At 42.3% G+C, this 17,542-nt stretch overlaps 1 protein-coding gene across 1 annotated transcript; it reads right to left on the bottom strand.

Moving 5' to 3' along the window:
- Positions 1 to 975: 975 nt before the first annotated feature.
- On the bottom strand, positions 976 to 16,197 carry LOC106611047 (transforming growth factor beta-3 proprotein). The gene is made up of 7 exons (XM_014210876.2): positions 15,394 to 16,197; positions 6,994 to 7,157; positions 5,597 to 5,726; positions 5,342 to 5,449; positions 4,350 to 4,521; positions 3,731 to 3,884; positions 976 to 3,398 (listed from the first exon to the last, which is right to left on the bottom strand). Exons 1-7 carry the CDS (start codon positions 15,737 to 15,739, stop codon positions 3,240 to 3,242), a joined length of 1,233 nt encoding a protein of 410 aa, XP_014066351.1. The 5' UTR covers positions 15,740 to 16,197; the 3' UTR covers positions 976 to 3,239.
- Between the last annotated feature and the right edge of the window lie 1,345 nt (positions 16,198 to 17,542).

The raw sequence follows: 17,542 nt of genomic DNA, 5'->3' as shown, positions 1-17,542 counted from the left end.
GTCTCAATGATCTCTTGTATTATTGAGAAATGAGCAAGGAAAGGAACTCCTGTCAGGTAAGGCAGTTTTGAAGTTGTTTGGGAACCAACCACCCCCCATTCACTCATGAATTAATTTATCTGAGAGTATCACAAACAGTTTCCAATCATGTATACTGAAGAGATTCCTCTCTTCACGAAGACTTGTTATATTGGCTAGCAGGACATTTGTTTGAATGAGTTTTATTGTTGCCTTTCCAGTTCTCACTTTTACACTCCATGGTTTATCTGTACTCCACAGCATGGCTCCAACCATGTTCGTTGAGAGATACCGTCCTGGCACACCTGGTTCTAATATTTAACTGGTTGAAAAGTTGTATCAGGTTAGTTCCAACTGGGGTTGATACTAAAACCTACAGGAGGGTAGCTCACCAGGAACAATATATACCAGGCATGTTCCACTATGAACTGTAGTGATGTGCACCTGTTATTTCGCCATTCTTTGTGCGTTAGGGCTTACAGTAGTAATATACACTACCGTTCAAGAGTTTGGGGTCACTTAGAAATGTCCTTGTTTTTGAAAGAAAAGCATTTTTTGTCCATTAGAATAACATAAAATTGATCAGAAATACAGTGTAGACTGTTGTAAATGACTATCGTAGCTGGAAACGGCTGATTTGTAATGGGATATCTACAGCATCCCGGAGTCGCCTCTTCACTGTTGATGTTGAGACTGGTGTTTTGCGGGTACTATTTAATGAAGCTGCCAGTTGAGGACTTGTGAGGCGTCTGTTTCTCAAACTAGACACTCTAATGTACTTGTCTTCTTGCTCAGTTGTGCATTGGGGCCTCCCACTTCTATTTCTATTCTGGTTAGAGCCAGTTTGTGCTCTTCTGTGAAGGGAGTAGTACACAACATTGTACGAGATCTTCAGTTTCTTGGCAATTTCTCGCATGGAATAGCCTTCATTTCTCAGAACAAGAATAGACAGACGAGTTTCAGAAGAAAGTGTATTGTTTCTGGCCATTTTGAGCCTGTAATCGAACCCACAAATGCTGATGCTCCAGATACTCAACTAGTTTAAAGAAGGCCAGTTTTATTGCTTCTTTAATCAGTTCTACAGTTTTCAGCTGTGCTAACATAATTGCAAAAGGGTTTTCCAATGATCAATTCGCCTTATAAAATGATAAGCTTGGATTAGCTAACACAACATGCCATTGGAACACAGGAGTGATGGTTGCTGATAATGGGCCTCTGTACACCTATGTAGATATTCCATTCAAAATCTGCCGTTTCCAGCTAGAATAGTCATTTACAACATTAACAATGTCTACACTGTATTTCTGATACATTTTATGTTATTTTAATGGACAAAATTTTTTGCTTTTCTTTCAAAATTAAGGACATTTTCTAAGTGACCCCAAATGTTTGAACGGTACTGTAATCCTGCACTGTAATCGGCTTTAACTTTATAGTGTATTACTTTGTGATACTGTAGGCTACACAGTACCCAGTAGTTTCTGGCTGTAATGCAATGACAATGTTGACCATTTAAAGTGCGTTGGCACCTTTACAACCTGAGAGGTAAAAAGCTATTGAACGTCTGTCTCATGGCCCCTATGCTCAGAGCATATTTTTGTAGTGAACGTACTCAGGGTTTGATGTTTGATTTCGTAAACTTGTTGTTTTAGATGACTTTTTGACTGTTTTGCTTTGCTAAAAATACTTTGATTATTGTTCATTTTAACATGATGAAGACTGTGTTTCTGCATGTGATTCAGGTGTGACGTTTTGGCAGAAGTACTGTCCATTACACAGATGGTTCTCAATATTTCATTTAGATTCAGAAATGTGATTGGTGTTGATTGACAAGTACGAAACCTATGACAGCATGCTGTTATCTAGAGTAGAAACAGTGGGTTGTGCATGTATTGCAAGGTAATACTAAGTTAGTGGATTATTAATAGCTTTTTGCCTGTGTCTCCCCAACTGTTGTACTGTAAGGACCAAACAGTATGGTGACCAATAGTGACCATTTCAAAGCAAGTCCATTAATATCGGTAGCAATATGTTGATCATGCCAGTGTCTATATGTACTCTAAATGGTTTCAGTGTATATTTTTCATTTTAAAAAAAGGTTGTCAATCAAATCAGTTTATAGCACCTATGAAAGTGAACACTTTTTATCAATACACTTCAGGACTAGGACCTCAATATGAATAGCTGTATTGTTGAGCTGGGCCTAAATGCTGAATTTACACTGATATCCACAAATTATGATTACTTTCAGATAAACATTTAATAACATCTGTTCTTCCAAGACCATTTTTTTATTTAAAAAAAAAAGTGTTTAAGAGTAATAGCAATAAAAACATTTACACGTTCACTTAGTGACATTTATCGTCTTGTACAACATAAAAGTCTGCTTCATTTGAGAAAAAAATCCCTAAAAACATGATTCTGTTGCATATTAGAGGTAAACATAACCATGAAGATACGTTGTTGAATAAAAGTTGTTTTCCAGCATGTTGTATTTTTCCTAAGATACCGGTAATTTGAGTCCATCAGCATCTGTCCTAGATGAACAATGTCAGGGAGCTGTGGTGCGCAACGCGCTAGTTTCCAGCATAGACTGTCTGTTCTGTGCGTCAAGGCCTTGTGTTATGCATCCATTAAAAAGGATGGTTCTCTTTAGGAAGCAAAAGCCTGACAGAGCTTTTGCTTTAGCCCCTTTGATGTATTCATTTGCACTGTAAGTTCAGGTTCTCAGTGGGTGTCTCTTTTTGATTGCAACTACTGTATGTCCTCGAGTAGGCAGTGGTCAAGGCTCGAACAGCTTTCGTCTGTTCTTTTCCTCTGTTCAGAGGTTGGCTTTGAATGCCCGTGGTCATATGGCACAAAGGTACAGGCAGTTCAGAAGGCTGAAATATTGACAAAAGAATGAGGAAAACACTTGACGTTGAAAAGAAAAAAGCCATTGTAAAAGGCCAATAAAAAGTTATGTTGACGTTGAGATTGCTGGGTCTGGAGTGGTATTTGAAAGTCATTTGGACACACAGCCTGGGGATTGTGGGTAGAGTGGTGGGCTGCGTCTCTCTCTGCAGGCCCTCTGCGTGTGCTCGGCTGAGGAATGAGGAGGGTGGAGAGTGTTATGAGGGTGGACAGAGGTACTCTTGGTGGTGGGACAGACAGCACGCCACCCTCCACTCCCTCAGTGCCGTGCAGGTCCTGTCAGAGCCCAGTGTGCTGGGCTGGGGCCCTTAGCTGCACTTGCAGGACTTGACGATCATGTTGGAGAGCTGCTCCACCTTGGGGGTGCGGCCCACGTAGTAGAGGATGGTGAGGGGCTCCAGGTCCTGAGGCACACAGCAGGGAGAGGCAGACGCCTCAGGGTTCAGGGTGTTGTACAGACTCAGCATCTACGGAGGGATAGAGGGGATGTCAGACCAGGGACAATCACTACAAAAATCGATGTTTTTCATTTCATTTGGATAAAACATAAGTTAGACATGTAAGTTGCACTAAGACTAGGAAATGTGATGATGAACTATGGGTTGGTATTTGGTCATATTGGCATGGGAAAGCGCAGGGTATAAGATTGTGAGAGTCGAGGTGAGTGTTGTCTGTTTAGGTGTGCCAACATGCATGCTTGTAAGTGCCTGCATTCCATTGTGTCAATTAGTGTTTGTGTGGTAATAATATTTGTAGCGCAGGGTAATGAGTCATTAGTGGTGTACAAGTCGTGTCTCACCGAGCTGTGTGTGGTGTCTGCGCTCCGTAGGTAAGGGCAGGGCCCGGAGCAGAAGTTGGCATAGTATCCCTTCGGCTCGTGGATCCACCTCCAGCCCAGATGCTGGCGGAAGTCAATGTAGAGGGGTCGCACACAGCAGTTCTCCTCATAGTTACTACAGCAGGCAGGGGAGAGAGAGTGATAATTATGAAGAAATTACATACATTACCTGAAGGAGAAACACTCTGTTTCCAAGTTGGGTATATTTCACTACATGCATGCAGTCTGAGAAGCCCAGAAATACCACTGGAAGGTGTGTCCTTATTTCACTGTCGTACACTTTAATACAGGGACAGATCTCGACTTGTAATGCCTCTGCCTTTCCAAAGACTATCTGACAGCAAATTAACCAGCTTATTCATATGCGTAATGCTCCTCTGCCAAGTAAATTAGAAATGAGAGAAGACACATTGCCATTTGAGATCCACCTTGACCTACTATATTGCTTACAGGAGTAATTAGGGGCTATTCATCTATTGGACACAAATGTCTCTACTCATCCTGCAGCAAGTTTTCATCTAAATATATGACATGCACTCTAAAATGGTGATTGAATTACTAGAGTGAGGTGGTTACTTACGAGAAGCAGTAGTTGGTGTCCAGTGCTCTCTTGCGTCTGCGGGATGAGGACTGAGCGTCTAGCCTGTGAGGGGGCAGCATCATGAGGATGAGGTGAGGGAAGAGCTGCTCCTTCTGCTTCTTCAGTCTGCTGCCCAGGTCCCAGCGGCTCTCATCGTAGTCACCCTCCACACCTGCAGGAGGATGATACAGGGATGTCAGGCATTTTCCGAGGGAAGTGTCATCAGTGGATGAAATGGTACATAGACCAAGACCATTCCATTGCAATATTCCATATTCAAATTGGACAAAATTGGATCATTTGGTTAATTCAAGCTGAAGTACAGTCCTAGTCCATTAGAAAACAAAGTTCAGTTCAAATGTAAAACAAAATATATTAACAGAATTGTGCATAAGTGTGTCTGAGTCAGTTATACCAAATTTAAATTCATCACTGCTATTTTAGTCATAGTACTTTCTGTAAAGTTTTAAAAGCATTGTCTTCACTGGTGAGAGGCTGGACTTGAGACATCACCCACTCAGCCCCACTCCTCCTCCTCCTCCTCCTCCTCCACCAGTCAGAGCTGGTCCCTCTGTCTTCCCCCTGGGTTAGTGTCTGCTCATCCAATCTTCCCCTGATAGCAAAAGCAGTAGAGAACTTAGGAGAGACGCTGCCAGTGGATACGGACGCCCCTCTTAATTCGGGGCCAAGCATCTGAGCGCCGTGGAAGCACATTCCTTGTGGCCAAGCCAGTCAGGGCAGCGTTCCCAGGACCAGGGGCCCCCAATGCTAAGTGAGATACCAGACCAATTGTATTCCCATGATATTTTCTTTCTCTTATAAAAAAAAAGTGCCGAATAACTATCAACCATTGAGGCCCATGTTCACTGGATAAGACTTCAGAGGGTCTTTTTCTACATCAGAGCTCGTACGGAAAGAAAGGGGGGCTGTGAAGAGCAGTGGAAAAGCCAAAAGGATTTTCATACAAAATGAGGCATCTCGTGTCATCTGACCTTTGAACTTGACATCTAGCACCTCGTTGATGTTTTCGATGATGTCACCATTGGGGTTGAAGGTGTGGCAGGGGCAGTGCACACTGATCTCCAGGCCCAGGTTGGTCTCTGAGGGGAAGAAGAGGAGGTGGTATTTAACTTTGAGGCCATTTGTCTTTGTCCAAATGAACTTGAGTTTCCAAATACCCTTTGCTCATGCTTTGATATGCAACATATGGTATGAGACAGGGAACATTGGGGCTTTAGTCCACTCACCTCGGTACATGAGCCATTCCCTGACTGTGTCTGTGACATCGAAGGAGACCCACTCTGGCATTCCTTTGGTCAGGGCGTTCTTGCCCCCAATGTAGCGCTGCTTGGCTATGTGGTCGTCTGGCCGCAGGATCTGCCATGCCAGAGGTAAGAGAGTGACCCAGCTGCATATGCTCACTCTCTCTCCCACACACACACACCAGACGGCAACCCAGCCAGCTCTGCCTGAGCCAGACGCTCCAGGATGCCCTGGGCCAAACGTCTTCTCCTCATGGAAAATGTGACTCCCTGTGTTGATATCCCCATTTTGCAAGTTAATGCCTGTGTGTAGCCCTACTGCCAATGAGAACCTGGCTGTCCCTCCCATCTGCACTTCAAACAATTGGGCTCTCAACATTTTGGGTTTCCTTACACTGGTCTAGTCTGGATGAGGCACTGCATATGGTGCTAGAGACGCCATTGATTCAGATCTCTGAGCATCTCTGAGTATGTGCTGTATACCAGCATGAAAGTGTACTTTACTCTACGTCTCAAATTGCAGGACTGAGGCATAGGATGTAGAGATCCACACTTTAAACAACACCTAAGGTTTCTGTGAACAGGGAGAGGCCAGTGAAGTTGGGGGCTTGGCGCCACAGCAGCGCCTAGTCCCACAGCAGGCTGGATAACCAGGTTCCTGAACATTGTCAGCATCTAATCTGGCTTCCTGTGGGAACAGGAGACCCAGCGAGAGAGTGCCAGCCCCTGCCAATCAGCTTCAAGCTATGTGTGGGGGCGCCGCTCCGTTTACTCCCCCAGTCAATCTGAGCTGAGCTCGGCCCTGGCCAGAGCAGAGCTCGCCTCAGGCAGTATGCGGGCTGGAGATGCTTGTCTCCCTGGCAGGAAATGTTGGCACCTGATCATGGCTCCTAGTCTCTCACTGGAGATTAATGAGGAAACTGAGCAAAGACCCATCCCTGCCACCCCACATACACCCCACAATCCCAGGACAAACACACATCATTTAAACACACAAATCCAGGTGCAGATGTCTGAATCCCCTGTTGAAAACATCTAACGGAACTTGAAGAAAGGGTGGTTGGACAAAAGCTTGGAGATTGACAGCTGTGAAAGGAGAGATAGCAAAATGGTAATCTTGAGTTTCTCAGAGTCTGCTGTAGCACACTCTTAAAGTTTTACAAATGGACTTATGCAGAATCCATTTGACTTGAGGCACATGGAATAATGATCATCACTTAAAAAGAGGAGAGAGGAATTAGGGGACCTGTATAAATAGGTGTAGACCAACACTACATGTAGACCAACACTGTCCCATGTGCATTGAGCCATGTGGGAGAATTGGATCACGACCCCCCCTGCATGCTTGAGTACAGTGGGAATGAAATAGTACATTCACACACCTGGTAGAGCTCAATCCTCTGCTCGTTCCTTTTGGCGCTAGAGTTGGGGACACGAAGGGCTCGGAACTCGGCTCTGAAGAGGTTGGTGGAGTTCTTCTCCATGGCCGAGACATTGAAGCGGAACACCTTGGAGGTGATGCCCTTGGGGCAGTAGGGAAGGTCATCTGAAGAGCAGAACACACTTGTGTCACAGACAAGGTGAGCCACCTTAAAACACTCTAATTATGCAATCCTCCCTGCTTACACACAGCAGGACTGTGACTAAAGTCATCACTCTGTACACAGCCTAAAATCTGTTTTGAAATAAAATGATTTGTCAATCTTTTATCTATCTTCTGCATTTCGTAGTGTTTGACACTATAAACAAATGTTCTTCACAACAGAAAAAATACAGTTAACCATTCTTCAACCATTGCCTGTGAATAAAACTAAGCCTTGGGCCATCTGCTTATACTTCGTGCAGTGTGAGTTAGCAACAAGTTGAAGTCCTGAAATGAAAACCAAATGTCCTATGCGTTGGTGGAACTGAATAGGCTGGTCTAAGATGGCAGGGTGCTCAACAGGTGCTCAGAAAGCTAGGACAGAAGCCAAGCATTCTCTGGACCAACCAACCAACCAAGCAGCTCAGCGCACATATGCAATCACATGCATGTAGATACAGAACACGAGTTCAATCAATGTGTTGTTTGTAAGGGAGATAGACAGTCCTCCGGTGACTGTTTGTCAGGGGGGCTGAGTGTATAACTGAGAGTTGCGCCTTAAGGTTTTCTTAGCCATCAATTGAGTAATGAAGGGGAACAAGTCCTGTCAACCTGTGTGGTGTGGTTGTGTAAGGCAGACAGTGAACTCTGCTTCAGTAGTACAGTAGTTACAGTAACAGCCACAGAACACTTCTCGATGGCCCTCTTCTGAAATACTTCCTGTTGCACTGCCAGTCAAGGAAGCGTTTATTTTTTTCCCAACCCTAATACCATTGAATCGTTTATTATTTTAACAGGCCGAGCGCATGCAGTGTTGAGCAAAACAAGAACACGGCAAGCGTTTTACGAGCAAAGTGGAAACACTAATTTACAGCCAAGCCATCGCTAATTTATTACCCCAAGCCTGAGCTTTAATAGAGACCCTGTGATTCTCTGTGGTGTTTAACAAGGACATTGCACCTTTGGTTGACATCTAGATTTGTTTATAACAATGGAGAAGGATGTTTGTGTATAATGGATTGTGAGCTTATACGTCTACCTAAACTTCCTATGACCTGTAATCCTATTTCACTGCGGCTTTGCCATTATCCGATATTTCCATTGAATGTTTTTTCCCCCCCCACTTTTTTCAAGTGACCTTTTCAGTCTTGACTCTTCACCCCTAGCCAAATATCTGTCCTGTGCTTCCTCACAATCTATAAGGGCTCAGTACTCCCTTGGCCTGTCCCACACACCCTTTCTCTCTCGTCTCCTGTGTCCCTCTGCCTCCCCCACAGAAGGTGGAAAGCCCCACTTTGAGAGGAGATTTGAAATTCTAATCAAGTCTTTAGTTTCCTTTTGGATGACCTCATTTTTCCCATTGCAATGGTTTTAGGTGGATTTCGCATTAAGGCTTATTTTTGCCAAGGGTCTGAAGGTAATTTGTTCCATGGCTGTGAGTGCAGGGGAGAGCTAGTATAATTAGAGTGAAATACACAGCAGGATAATTGACAGTCTCTCTCCTCTCCATTATCAGATCTGGTTCTAAGGCCAGCAGTGTGAGGATGCTGATATCAGCAGAATCTGGACCTGAACTCTATCTGGAACAACCAAAACATGCCCCAAAGAGCTTCTCTGGGCCCTCAAAATAGATTATTTATCAATGCGACAAACTTTTATTACATTGTAGCCCTCCCCATTTCTCAAGGTTGTGCACTGTTCTTTCGAGAGTCATTGTGAAAATAGTAACTGTTTTTTGTGTGTGTAATAACAAACCGTAAACAGGTATCACAGTTACATACTACAAACAAAGTACTATTTAGAATTGTATATCTACACTGTAATTACACTAATCACCTGCCTATGTAACTACATGGTTTTCATGGCACTTAACATGAAGTGGTACAAACACCTCTTCCACTTTCCCCAAGGGACTGGAACTGAGGTCCTGCTTTTTGTAACCTCTCTCTTTTTTTGGCAGTATGTTGGCAATGACTTCCATGGAGTCTGGACTGTGGAGCTGAGAAAGCTGACTTCGGAGGACCAGTTGGAAACCATCCACTAACACCTTGACAGAAGTGTGATGTAGTCAAAATGTTGAGCAGTTGACCAGATATATTTATGTACTCAACTCTTAACCTACGAAGTCCGGAGCCTGCTGGTTTTCTATCCACATGATAATGAATTGCACACACCTGGTGTCCCAGGTTTAAATCAGTCCCTGATTAGGGGGGAACAATGAAGAAATGCAGTGGAACTGGCTTAGAGGTCCAGAGTTGAGTTTGAGGGTTCTAGGTCAATAACATGGTCAATAGAAGAGTCTTAGGTAAGGGTTGCAACAGTAGTGAAACCCTCCACATAGGAAGGCCTAGGGACAGACTTCAAATATCTCTGCTCTAAAGCTTCTCATAAAGCTTCCACCCCAGACAGACACTGCTCCCCCTGCGCCCCCCTCCACCCTCTGCTTCCTGTGTCTGGGATGCCCCATCACACTAGCTCCTCCCTACCCTGGCAGGTGACATCACATAGAAGCTCCCAGCAATCAGCCTGTTCCCAGTGCTATGATGTCAGTCTCTCCAAAGCTATGTGAAGGTAAACAAAGGAAATGGGAAGCATGGAAAGCAGGTGCTGGTCAGCTGCTGAGGAGTCTGGACCTTGTTTATCAGTGAAAAATGGCAACGGCGCTGCAAAAACTGGTATTATAATGCATTTAAATTACCTATCAAACTAATCTTATAAGACTTATCTGGCTTATCCAGAAGGCCATAAATATTAATGTTTTTCAACTAACGTTTCCATCTTAAAAAAATAAGTAACCAATCATGCTTTCTAATCTGTCAATAGAATAATATAGCTAACTCCAGATGACTAAATGTAATAACCTGAACAGTAAATTCCAAATTCTTGCAACTGAAGTACTGATCCTGCTCATAGAAATATACTGTCAAAGGTTTGCTCACCTGTGTGTGGTACTATCATTTAACCCTTGTGTTGTCTTAAGGGTAAAAAATGACCCGCCACTATGTTTAACAGCAGAGAAAACCCCCTAAATTATATTTCTTCAACTTGAAATTTTATGACTTTTCCTAGAGTGACCCCAACATTAGAAAAAGTGAAACATCGCCTTTGTATAGCTTTCATGGAAATATGAACACCACCAGGGTACAAAGATTGTCTTAGGGTCATTTTTGACCCGGCAGTTAAAATCATTTACACAACACACACACAAAAAGAGAAATTGAGATTGTGTGCTACTGATTGAACTCAGCCAGCAGCTCCTGAAGAGGAAGATCACCATGGTTGGCACAGTTAGAAAGAACAAGCATGAGCTCCCCCCTGCACTCCTCGCAACAAGGGGGAAGAGAGACCTTCTCATCAAAGTTTGCCTTCACCCCCACCACCACTCTAGTTTCTTACCTCCCAAAGAGGAACAAGAATGTGGTCCTCCTGAGCACACTGCACAAAACAGCTGAGATCAGTGATCGTGAGGACAGGAAGCCAGCCATCATCCTGGACTACAACCACAACAAAAGGAGGCATGGACAACCTGGACAAGGTGATTGAAACTTCCAGCTGCAGGAGGATGACCGCCTGCTGGCCCCTGGTCATCTTCCATAACATCATTGATGTGTCCTCATACAATGCCTTCGTGATATGGAACAAGATCAACCCTACCTGGATGACTGATAAGCGGAACAAGTGGAGGTTGTTCCTGGAGCAGCTGGGAAAGGCACTTGTAACCCCACACATTCAAAGGGAGCACCTCCCCCGCACAGCAGCCTCTGCAGCGCTTGTGAAAACTGTTCAGGGGGCTGAATCTTGTCCTGATCCACCCGAGGCTGCAGCTGGGGCAGGCAAGAGGAGGAGATGCCAATTCTTCCCCCAAAGGACAAATACTTTGTGCTGCACATGTGAGAAATACATCTGCAAAATCCATGCACACGCACTTGTGCTAATTAGAGTTGACTGATTTATGTTCTTCACGTTTTTGTATCTATTTTATTCTTATTGCTGTTGCTTATACACCTTGTGGGTGGGGCAATGGTTTAAAAAAATGGGAGAAGACTAGTATTTTGTAGTTGAATTCCTCATTGTACAGTATATAATAATATATCACTATGTTGCCAAAAAAGTTCAAGACTTATTGTTTCCCTTCAATAAAATGCATTCAAAACTACTTTATGCACATTTCTGCTACTTTCTTAGGCTATACAAGTGCTATCTCTTGCTAAAAACATTGTTTACACCTATGCAGTACCTTTAGCAATAATAATAAACCTCTACTTTAGTAAAGAAAACAATTATGACAGGTGTGTTGTAATAAAAACGAGTGGTGTCCACTGACTAAATGCAGTCTTTCTGTGTTGTGAAGAGGGAAAACCCAGATATTCACAAAGTTTGATGAATGACAGGTTGTTTCTTCATGAAAAATAGATTTGGGGTTTAAAATTCAATTAAGCTGCTTTATTTTAGGGGTTTAGTGAAGGCGAGTCATTTTTTACCCTTAGGACAAGGGGAGTATACAGAATATTAAGACTACACAAGGGTTAAACACAATGCTTTAGTGTGGACCAGGCCCTCCTGTCCTGAGTAAGTCTCTACACATGGAGCCTGTGGCTGACTGCGTTAGATGAGATAATGTGATGGAGTTCTCTGCTGAAGTAAGACAGCTTTTTTCCACTTGATCAAGGATGAAGAGGGAAAAATGGCTGGGGGGGGGGGGCGGGGCGTCTTTCGGAATGGACCAGAGAACTCTGTGTCTGTTTGCCTGGGATGACATCACTTTTCTACTATTCCATATATCAGAAACACTGCTGTCCTCAGCTCCGGTCCACATCCTTCTCCTATCCTCCCAACGATGAATCAATGATTGCCATATGCCAGACCGACCACTCATTACAAGCTTTTCTTCTAAAGAAACCTGTCTCTGCCTAATTTTCAGCTATGAGAGCCAACAGGTGGTTTTCTTAGATGGTTCAATGGTTGTCTTTGGACAGTCTTACTATGTTAAGGCAAACATAAAGACAGTGAATGAGTGCTAATATATGTGGAGGAGTCAGTACAACTGGAGTTCAGTACCCAAACCAAACCTAGGACTGGGTGCTGTGGATTATGGAGATGCTTGGCCCTTGTGTCGTTAGTTTGGCTCCTCTACCAGTGTTTGCCAAATGGCTCCCATCTGCACTTGTCATATCCACAGCTTTGCTGTTTATAAACACTGTTTATATTCAGAGATACCTAACTAGTGGTACAATGAGTATTTTGGCAAATTATTCTAGCTATTAAAGCATATGAGTCTGGGAGGAAAAATCTCTGCTTCATCTTACACAGCCCTGTATATGAATAATAAAAAGAGTGAAAAAGCACCACTGACAATAATCCAAGACATTCCCACTTTCCAAAGAGAGTGTATGTATAACCCATTATATTATGGAAATGGATTTAAAATATGCCTTACTGTATTACTGTGGTTGCTCGTTCTAAGATTTCTATATTTCTTAATTCCTTTCTTTTTATTTTGGGGATTTCAAATCAAATCAAACTTTTTGTCACATGTGCCGAATACAACAAGTGTAGACTTTACCGTGAAATGCTTCCTTACAAGCCCTTAAACAACAGTGCAGTTCAACAAGAGTTAAGAAAATATTTACCAAGACCAAAATAAAAAGTTTTAATAAAAAGTAACACAGTAACAATAACGAGGCTATATACAGGGGGTACCGGTACCGAGTCAGTGTGCGGGGCTACAGGACAGTTGAGGTAATTTGTACATGTAGGTGGGGGTGAAGTGACTATGCATAGATTTCTGTGTATTGTTTTGTATTGTTAGGTATTAATGCACTGATGGAGCTAGGGACATAAGCAGTTCGCTACACCCACGATAACGTCTGTAAAATATGTGTACGCAACCAATAACATTAGATTTTGGTGACAGACATTACACTCACTGATACTTCTTATGAAAATGACATAATGGAAAGTGAAGGGAAGAGAAAAGTGGTTATTCGTCCAAACTGCAGGCCTTGTTAATGAGAGGATAAACTCTCTCCCTCCCTTACACCCTCCAGAGTAGACTGTATCTGGATATTAACAAATAAAACGATTAAACAAACAAAAAACAGGGACAAAAAAGTGCATTGTAGGCTACATTTACATAAGTGTATGAAAAAGAATTAGTCTAGCTCCATAGCCAATGAGTGACAACTGTAGCCTATAGGCCCTGTTTATTTACTTTGATCATGATTGACAGGGTGACGTGACTTGGGCTCCTGACCATGACTGGTGCAGCCCACAGCTCACACATCAGACCTCTGTTTGTTTTGCGGACTCTAAGGCAGTGGCGTAGCCATAAATTAGTTGGTGGGTGGGACTGCAGAAATTTGGGTGGACCCTAAAAAGCAGCCAACTTTGTACACATTTTGCCATGGGGCACATAGAAAAATGTGCAGCTTTATTGCTAATCTCATGCTATTCTCTACACATTTTGCAATGAGGCTGAGAGAAAATGTTGCTTTTTTAAAGCTAATTAAAGACAAAATATAGGTGTGTTGACTGTGATAAAGTCACAGGATTATGAGCTGTCTTGTTTACTAAATGAACAAATGAAATAGGCAGTGGTATGATGTATATAGCCATAGACGCACTGTGACATATGCCTCAATTAAGTCATATTTGTGGCTTATTGGGGGTGTGGCTTTGTTAGTTTTTTTTGGCAACCCATTCGGTGAGAGTGAATGTCATTCCAGGTCATCTGTTCTGTTATATTTCATCAAATCTGACTAACACAGTGAATTGCTTGCTATGAATTTGATCTGATGGTGTTTGCTTGTTTAGATAAAAATACCAATAATGTCTTGTTTGGAACATTGACAAGTAAAGAGCACCAGTCCCTACACCCCTAGACCAAGGTGGTTGTAGTAGTTATTATTTTGAGAGTCAGATACACTAATGGGACCCAGGAAACAGATTTGACACAGGGGCCTGAGCTGTTGCCAGAAGAAGCTCTGCTCGGTCTTTGAATAGCATGAAACACCTGCCATCTTGATCTTAAAGTAGTAACATGATGCAATGATCCAGCCCCTGAACAGCGAATAGGCCTGCTTCCAAGTCTTCCACTTAGTAAACAATTCCCTTCCTGAGAAAACTCACTGCAATAGAGGCAAGCTTCCAATAAACCTCTCACTCTGATTAGACTGGAACAATCAGTTGTGGGTGGTATATACAGGTAACGCCAACTGGGATGAGCAATTTTGCTCTAGTGCACAAGCCAATTTGCAGCTGAATTAGCTGTGTTTTAACGTTTCAATAGAGCCAATATCTTATTTTTTGCTGTAGTGTACACAATACATAATCAAACAATTGATCAAAAAAGGTTTTAGATAAATGCATATTTGGACTAGGGAAAGAAAGGGTAATTGGAACAGTGGTTGGAGGAAAGCTAAAATCGATGGAGTCCTAGAAAAAAATTGTTCCAATGGCATCTATTGTGCGCTATCTAGTGTGCGCTATTGGGAGTTCCCATGGCTTTTGAGTGAGATATGAGGGAGGAATGGCGCTTACAGTGTGCGTTTAAATTGTGTTGGCCAATTCATCTCAGGCGGATGGAACACACCCCAAGCGAAGGTGTTCTTGCGTTCTTTAGTATAATTTGTTAATAACATTTCCTCTACGTGTTTGCAGTATTTCGCCTATGCTGCAGATCTACGGGTGCTTTTATAATTTCATTCCGCTGTAATTAACATATGACCAGTTAAAGGGAGACAATGACAAATTCTATAAATAAAACACAGACAAATTGCATTGCACACATCTCTGTACTCTGGAGGGGAGTCAGAAGAATTATATTTTAAAGCGGAATAAAAAAAAAATGGCTGAATTGGCTTCTTCGGGAAATCATAAAAAGTTGTCTTGTTTCTTTATTGGAAAGGTATGCTTCTCGATTATTTTCACAAATTGTCACTCTAAACTGATATTACATGCATGCGCTGCTCACCAGCTGTGGCATTCAGGTTAAGAAATGACGCATCATCAGACCTGGACTGCTTAGACTTTCACCATGGAACAATGGGCTATTTACATTTAACAATCAGGCTTTTGATCAGTAGGATACCTAACATAATAGAAGCCACGGTGGCAACACGATCAGCTGTTTGGTAGGATCATGATAGAAAAATGGCCTGCATGGGTAAAACGCGTAAATAGATACATGAACATTACTTACTGTTTTCTGGTGGTCCATTAATCATATTGAACTTGTAAATCTCTTTGGCGTAATATTCAGTCTCCGTGTTATCCTGTCCACAACTTTGCTGTCTGTCTCTCCCCAACTCCTCGATCAGCTCCTTCGTACTGTTATAGAGCGCCAGCACCTGAAACGGTACCTGATTCGGACCCACTGTCTGCGGCGGGCTGGTCATTCGAAGTTTACTAAGAATCTGTCCTCGGATTGCCTCTACTCTCTTTTTCTTTATGTGGTCTATGTCCACAGTGGTGCAAGTGGATAGTGACAAAGTCATTGTCACACAGTTCAACAGGAGGAAAAACAGAAGTGCTTTGCCCAAATGCATATTTCTATCTGCCCTTGCTTAGCTAATAATATGATGAAATGTTTTTAAAAGTATGGTAAACGGGAAACAGAAAAATACACCAAATAATATGGACTAGATTCCAGGAGAAATGTTACCCTCTATCTTTGCATTAAAGTGGTCAACGAGTTTTCCCCCGAGGAATCCCATCTTGTCAAGATAGGGCTAGTGTCATCTGGGTGCTAACCCGCTATGCATTCCAAGAATAGTCCAGATCATTCTTGAAATTGTATCTTATCTGAGACCCCTTTTCATTCAACCTGTTGTCTTTCTGTTCTTCATATGTTCTGTCACAACCTTGACATCTTCCGTTTTCTCTCTTCATTAGTTCATCATGACAAAATTAACTTTCTCCATTGCTTTTTATTTTTCATCAACTGTTGCTGGTGTTAAGTCAGTGCCGGTCTCCCTCGCGCTCCTGCCCGTTTTGCACAACCAGAGTCTCGTACTCAATGGGCGCGCAGTCCTTTCACTGATATTTTATAGTAAACGGTATTTGTGACGTTTGGGAAGGAGGGGCTGCAGATCATAATTGCACAAGTACATTTCGGGGAGAAGCATTTCACACTATGATTATGTCTGCCTATCTGGAGGCCATGTGCCAAGTATTACAGATAAATAAACAACGTATTTTGTTTGCGATTGGACTTTGTAGTATTTATTCAATTTATACAAATACTAGCCTACGCTGTCACTTCAGGTCATGAAATAGTTTCGGGTCACACAAGAGCAGCGTACATTTTCAAGAAGTGAGAGTATGCCCCCTAGTGGATATGTGAAGCTAATGTGGAAAACATGAGGGGGAAAACCAAACCACTGCATATTACTTGATTTTCATATCATTTACTGATAGAATAGGCGTACTTCTGTCATACCTTTATAATTAGCCTGTATGCTGACAGTATTGGTTGGTGATTGAAAATCTAATCATGTTTCTCTGTAGGCCTATATCATTTTAACTTTATGTAGTTTTATCTCTGTTTGGATTGTTGTTTGTTATAACACAGGGCACCATTGAAAAATAGATCCTGGTCTCAAATGGGATTCTCTGTATAAATAAAGGGTAAATAAAATAAAAGTTTGAGTTATTGGGTCTGAGACATAATGTCCAACAAGTGCCTATGTCCTTCAACTTTGCTAAAGTTGTTTGTCGAATTATTAATACAATCTAATGTCAGCAATGTCGCTTTTGATGTAAAACTATACTCAGCAAGCTTCCCTAGGGACTGCATGATAGGATATTTTACATTGCAGAAATCTCTACCACTAAAATGTATTGAGACGCAGCATGATTCTTTTTAGGTCATGAATGACATGAACATATATAGTGGTATGAAGTCACTGGTGTAGTTGCAGGGAGAGATTCCATATCAGTATCTCTATATATGGAACTCCAAAGGGCTTAAATCAACATTTACTGGAAATAATCTAGTAAATAATACTGAACCTCCAGTTGCTGGCATACGCCCAACTGTCCATTGACTAACAAAAATAAACTGCGGTTCAGATGCCATGAACTCATATAAGTTATACCAAAACTTTTACAGCGATGCCAGACTACAGGGCATATAAGGCTATGGATAACAAAGTTAATACGGGCTCTTTTCCTGACTGATAATTGGCTCAAATTATGACGACGAAAAAGACAATGTAAGCCTACATAGCATGTTTCCATATTGTTTCTGGGCTAATTGCCTGACTTTATCTACCTAACGTTACATTTAATTTGGGCGCTAGCTAGCTACATAGCATTCATTCCGCCATTTTATTGTTGCTAGGTAACCT

The sequence above is a fragment of the Salmo salar genome, chromosome 09 (assembly GCF_965601325.2).
Source record: "Salmo salar chromosome 09, fSalSal1, whole genome shotgun sequence".
NCBI lineage: Eukaryota > Metazoa > Chordata > Actinopteri > Salmoniformes > Salmonidae > Salmo > Salmo salar.
This window is presented reverse-complemented; position numbering and strand designations above follow the sequence as displayed.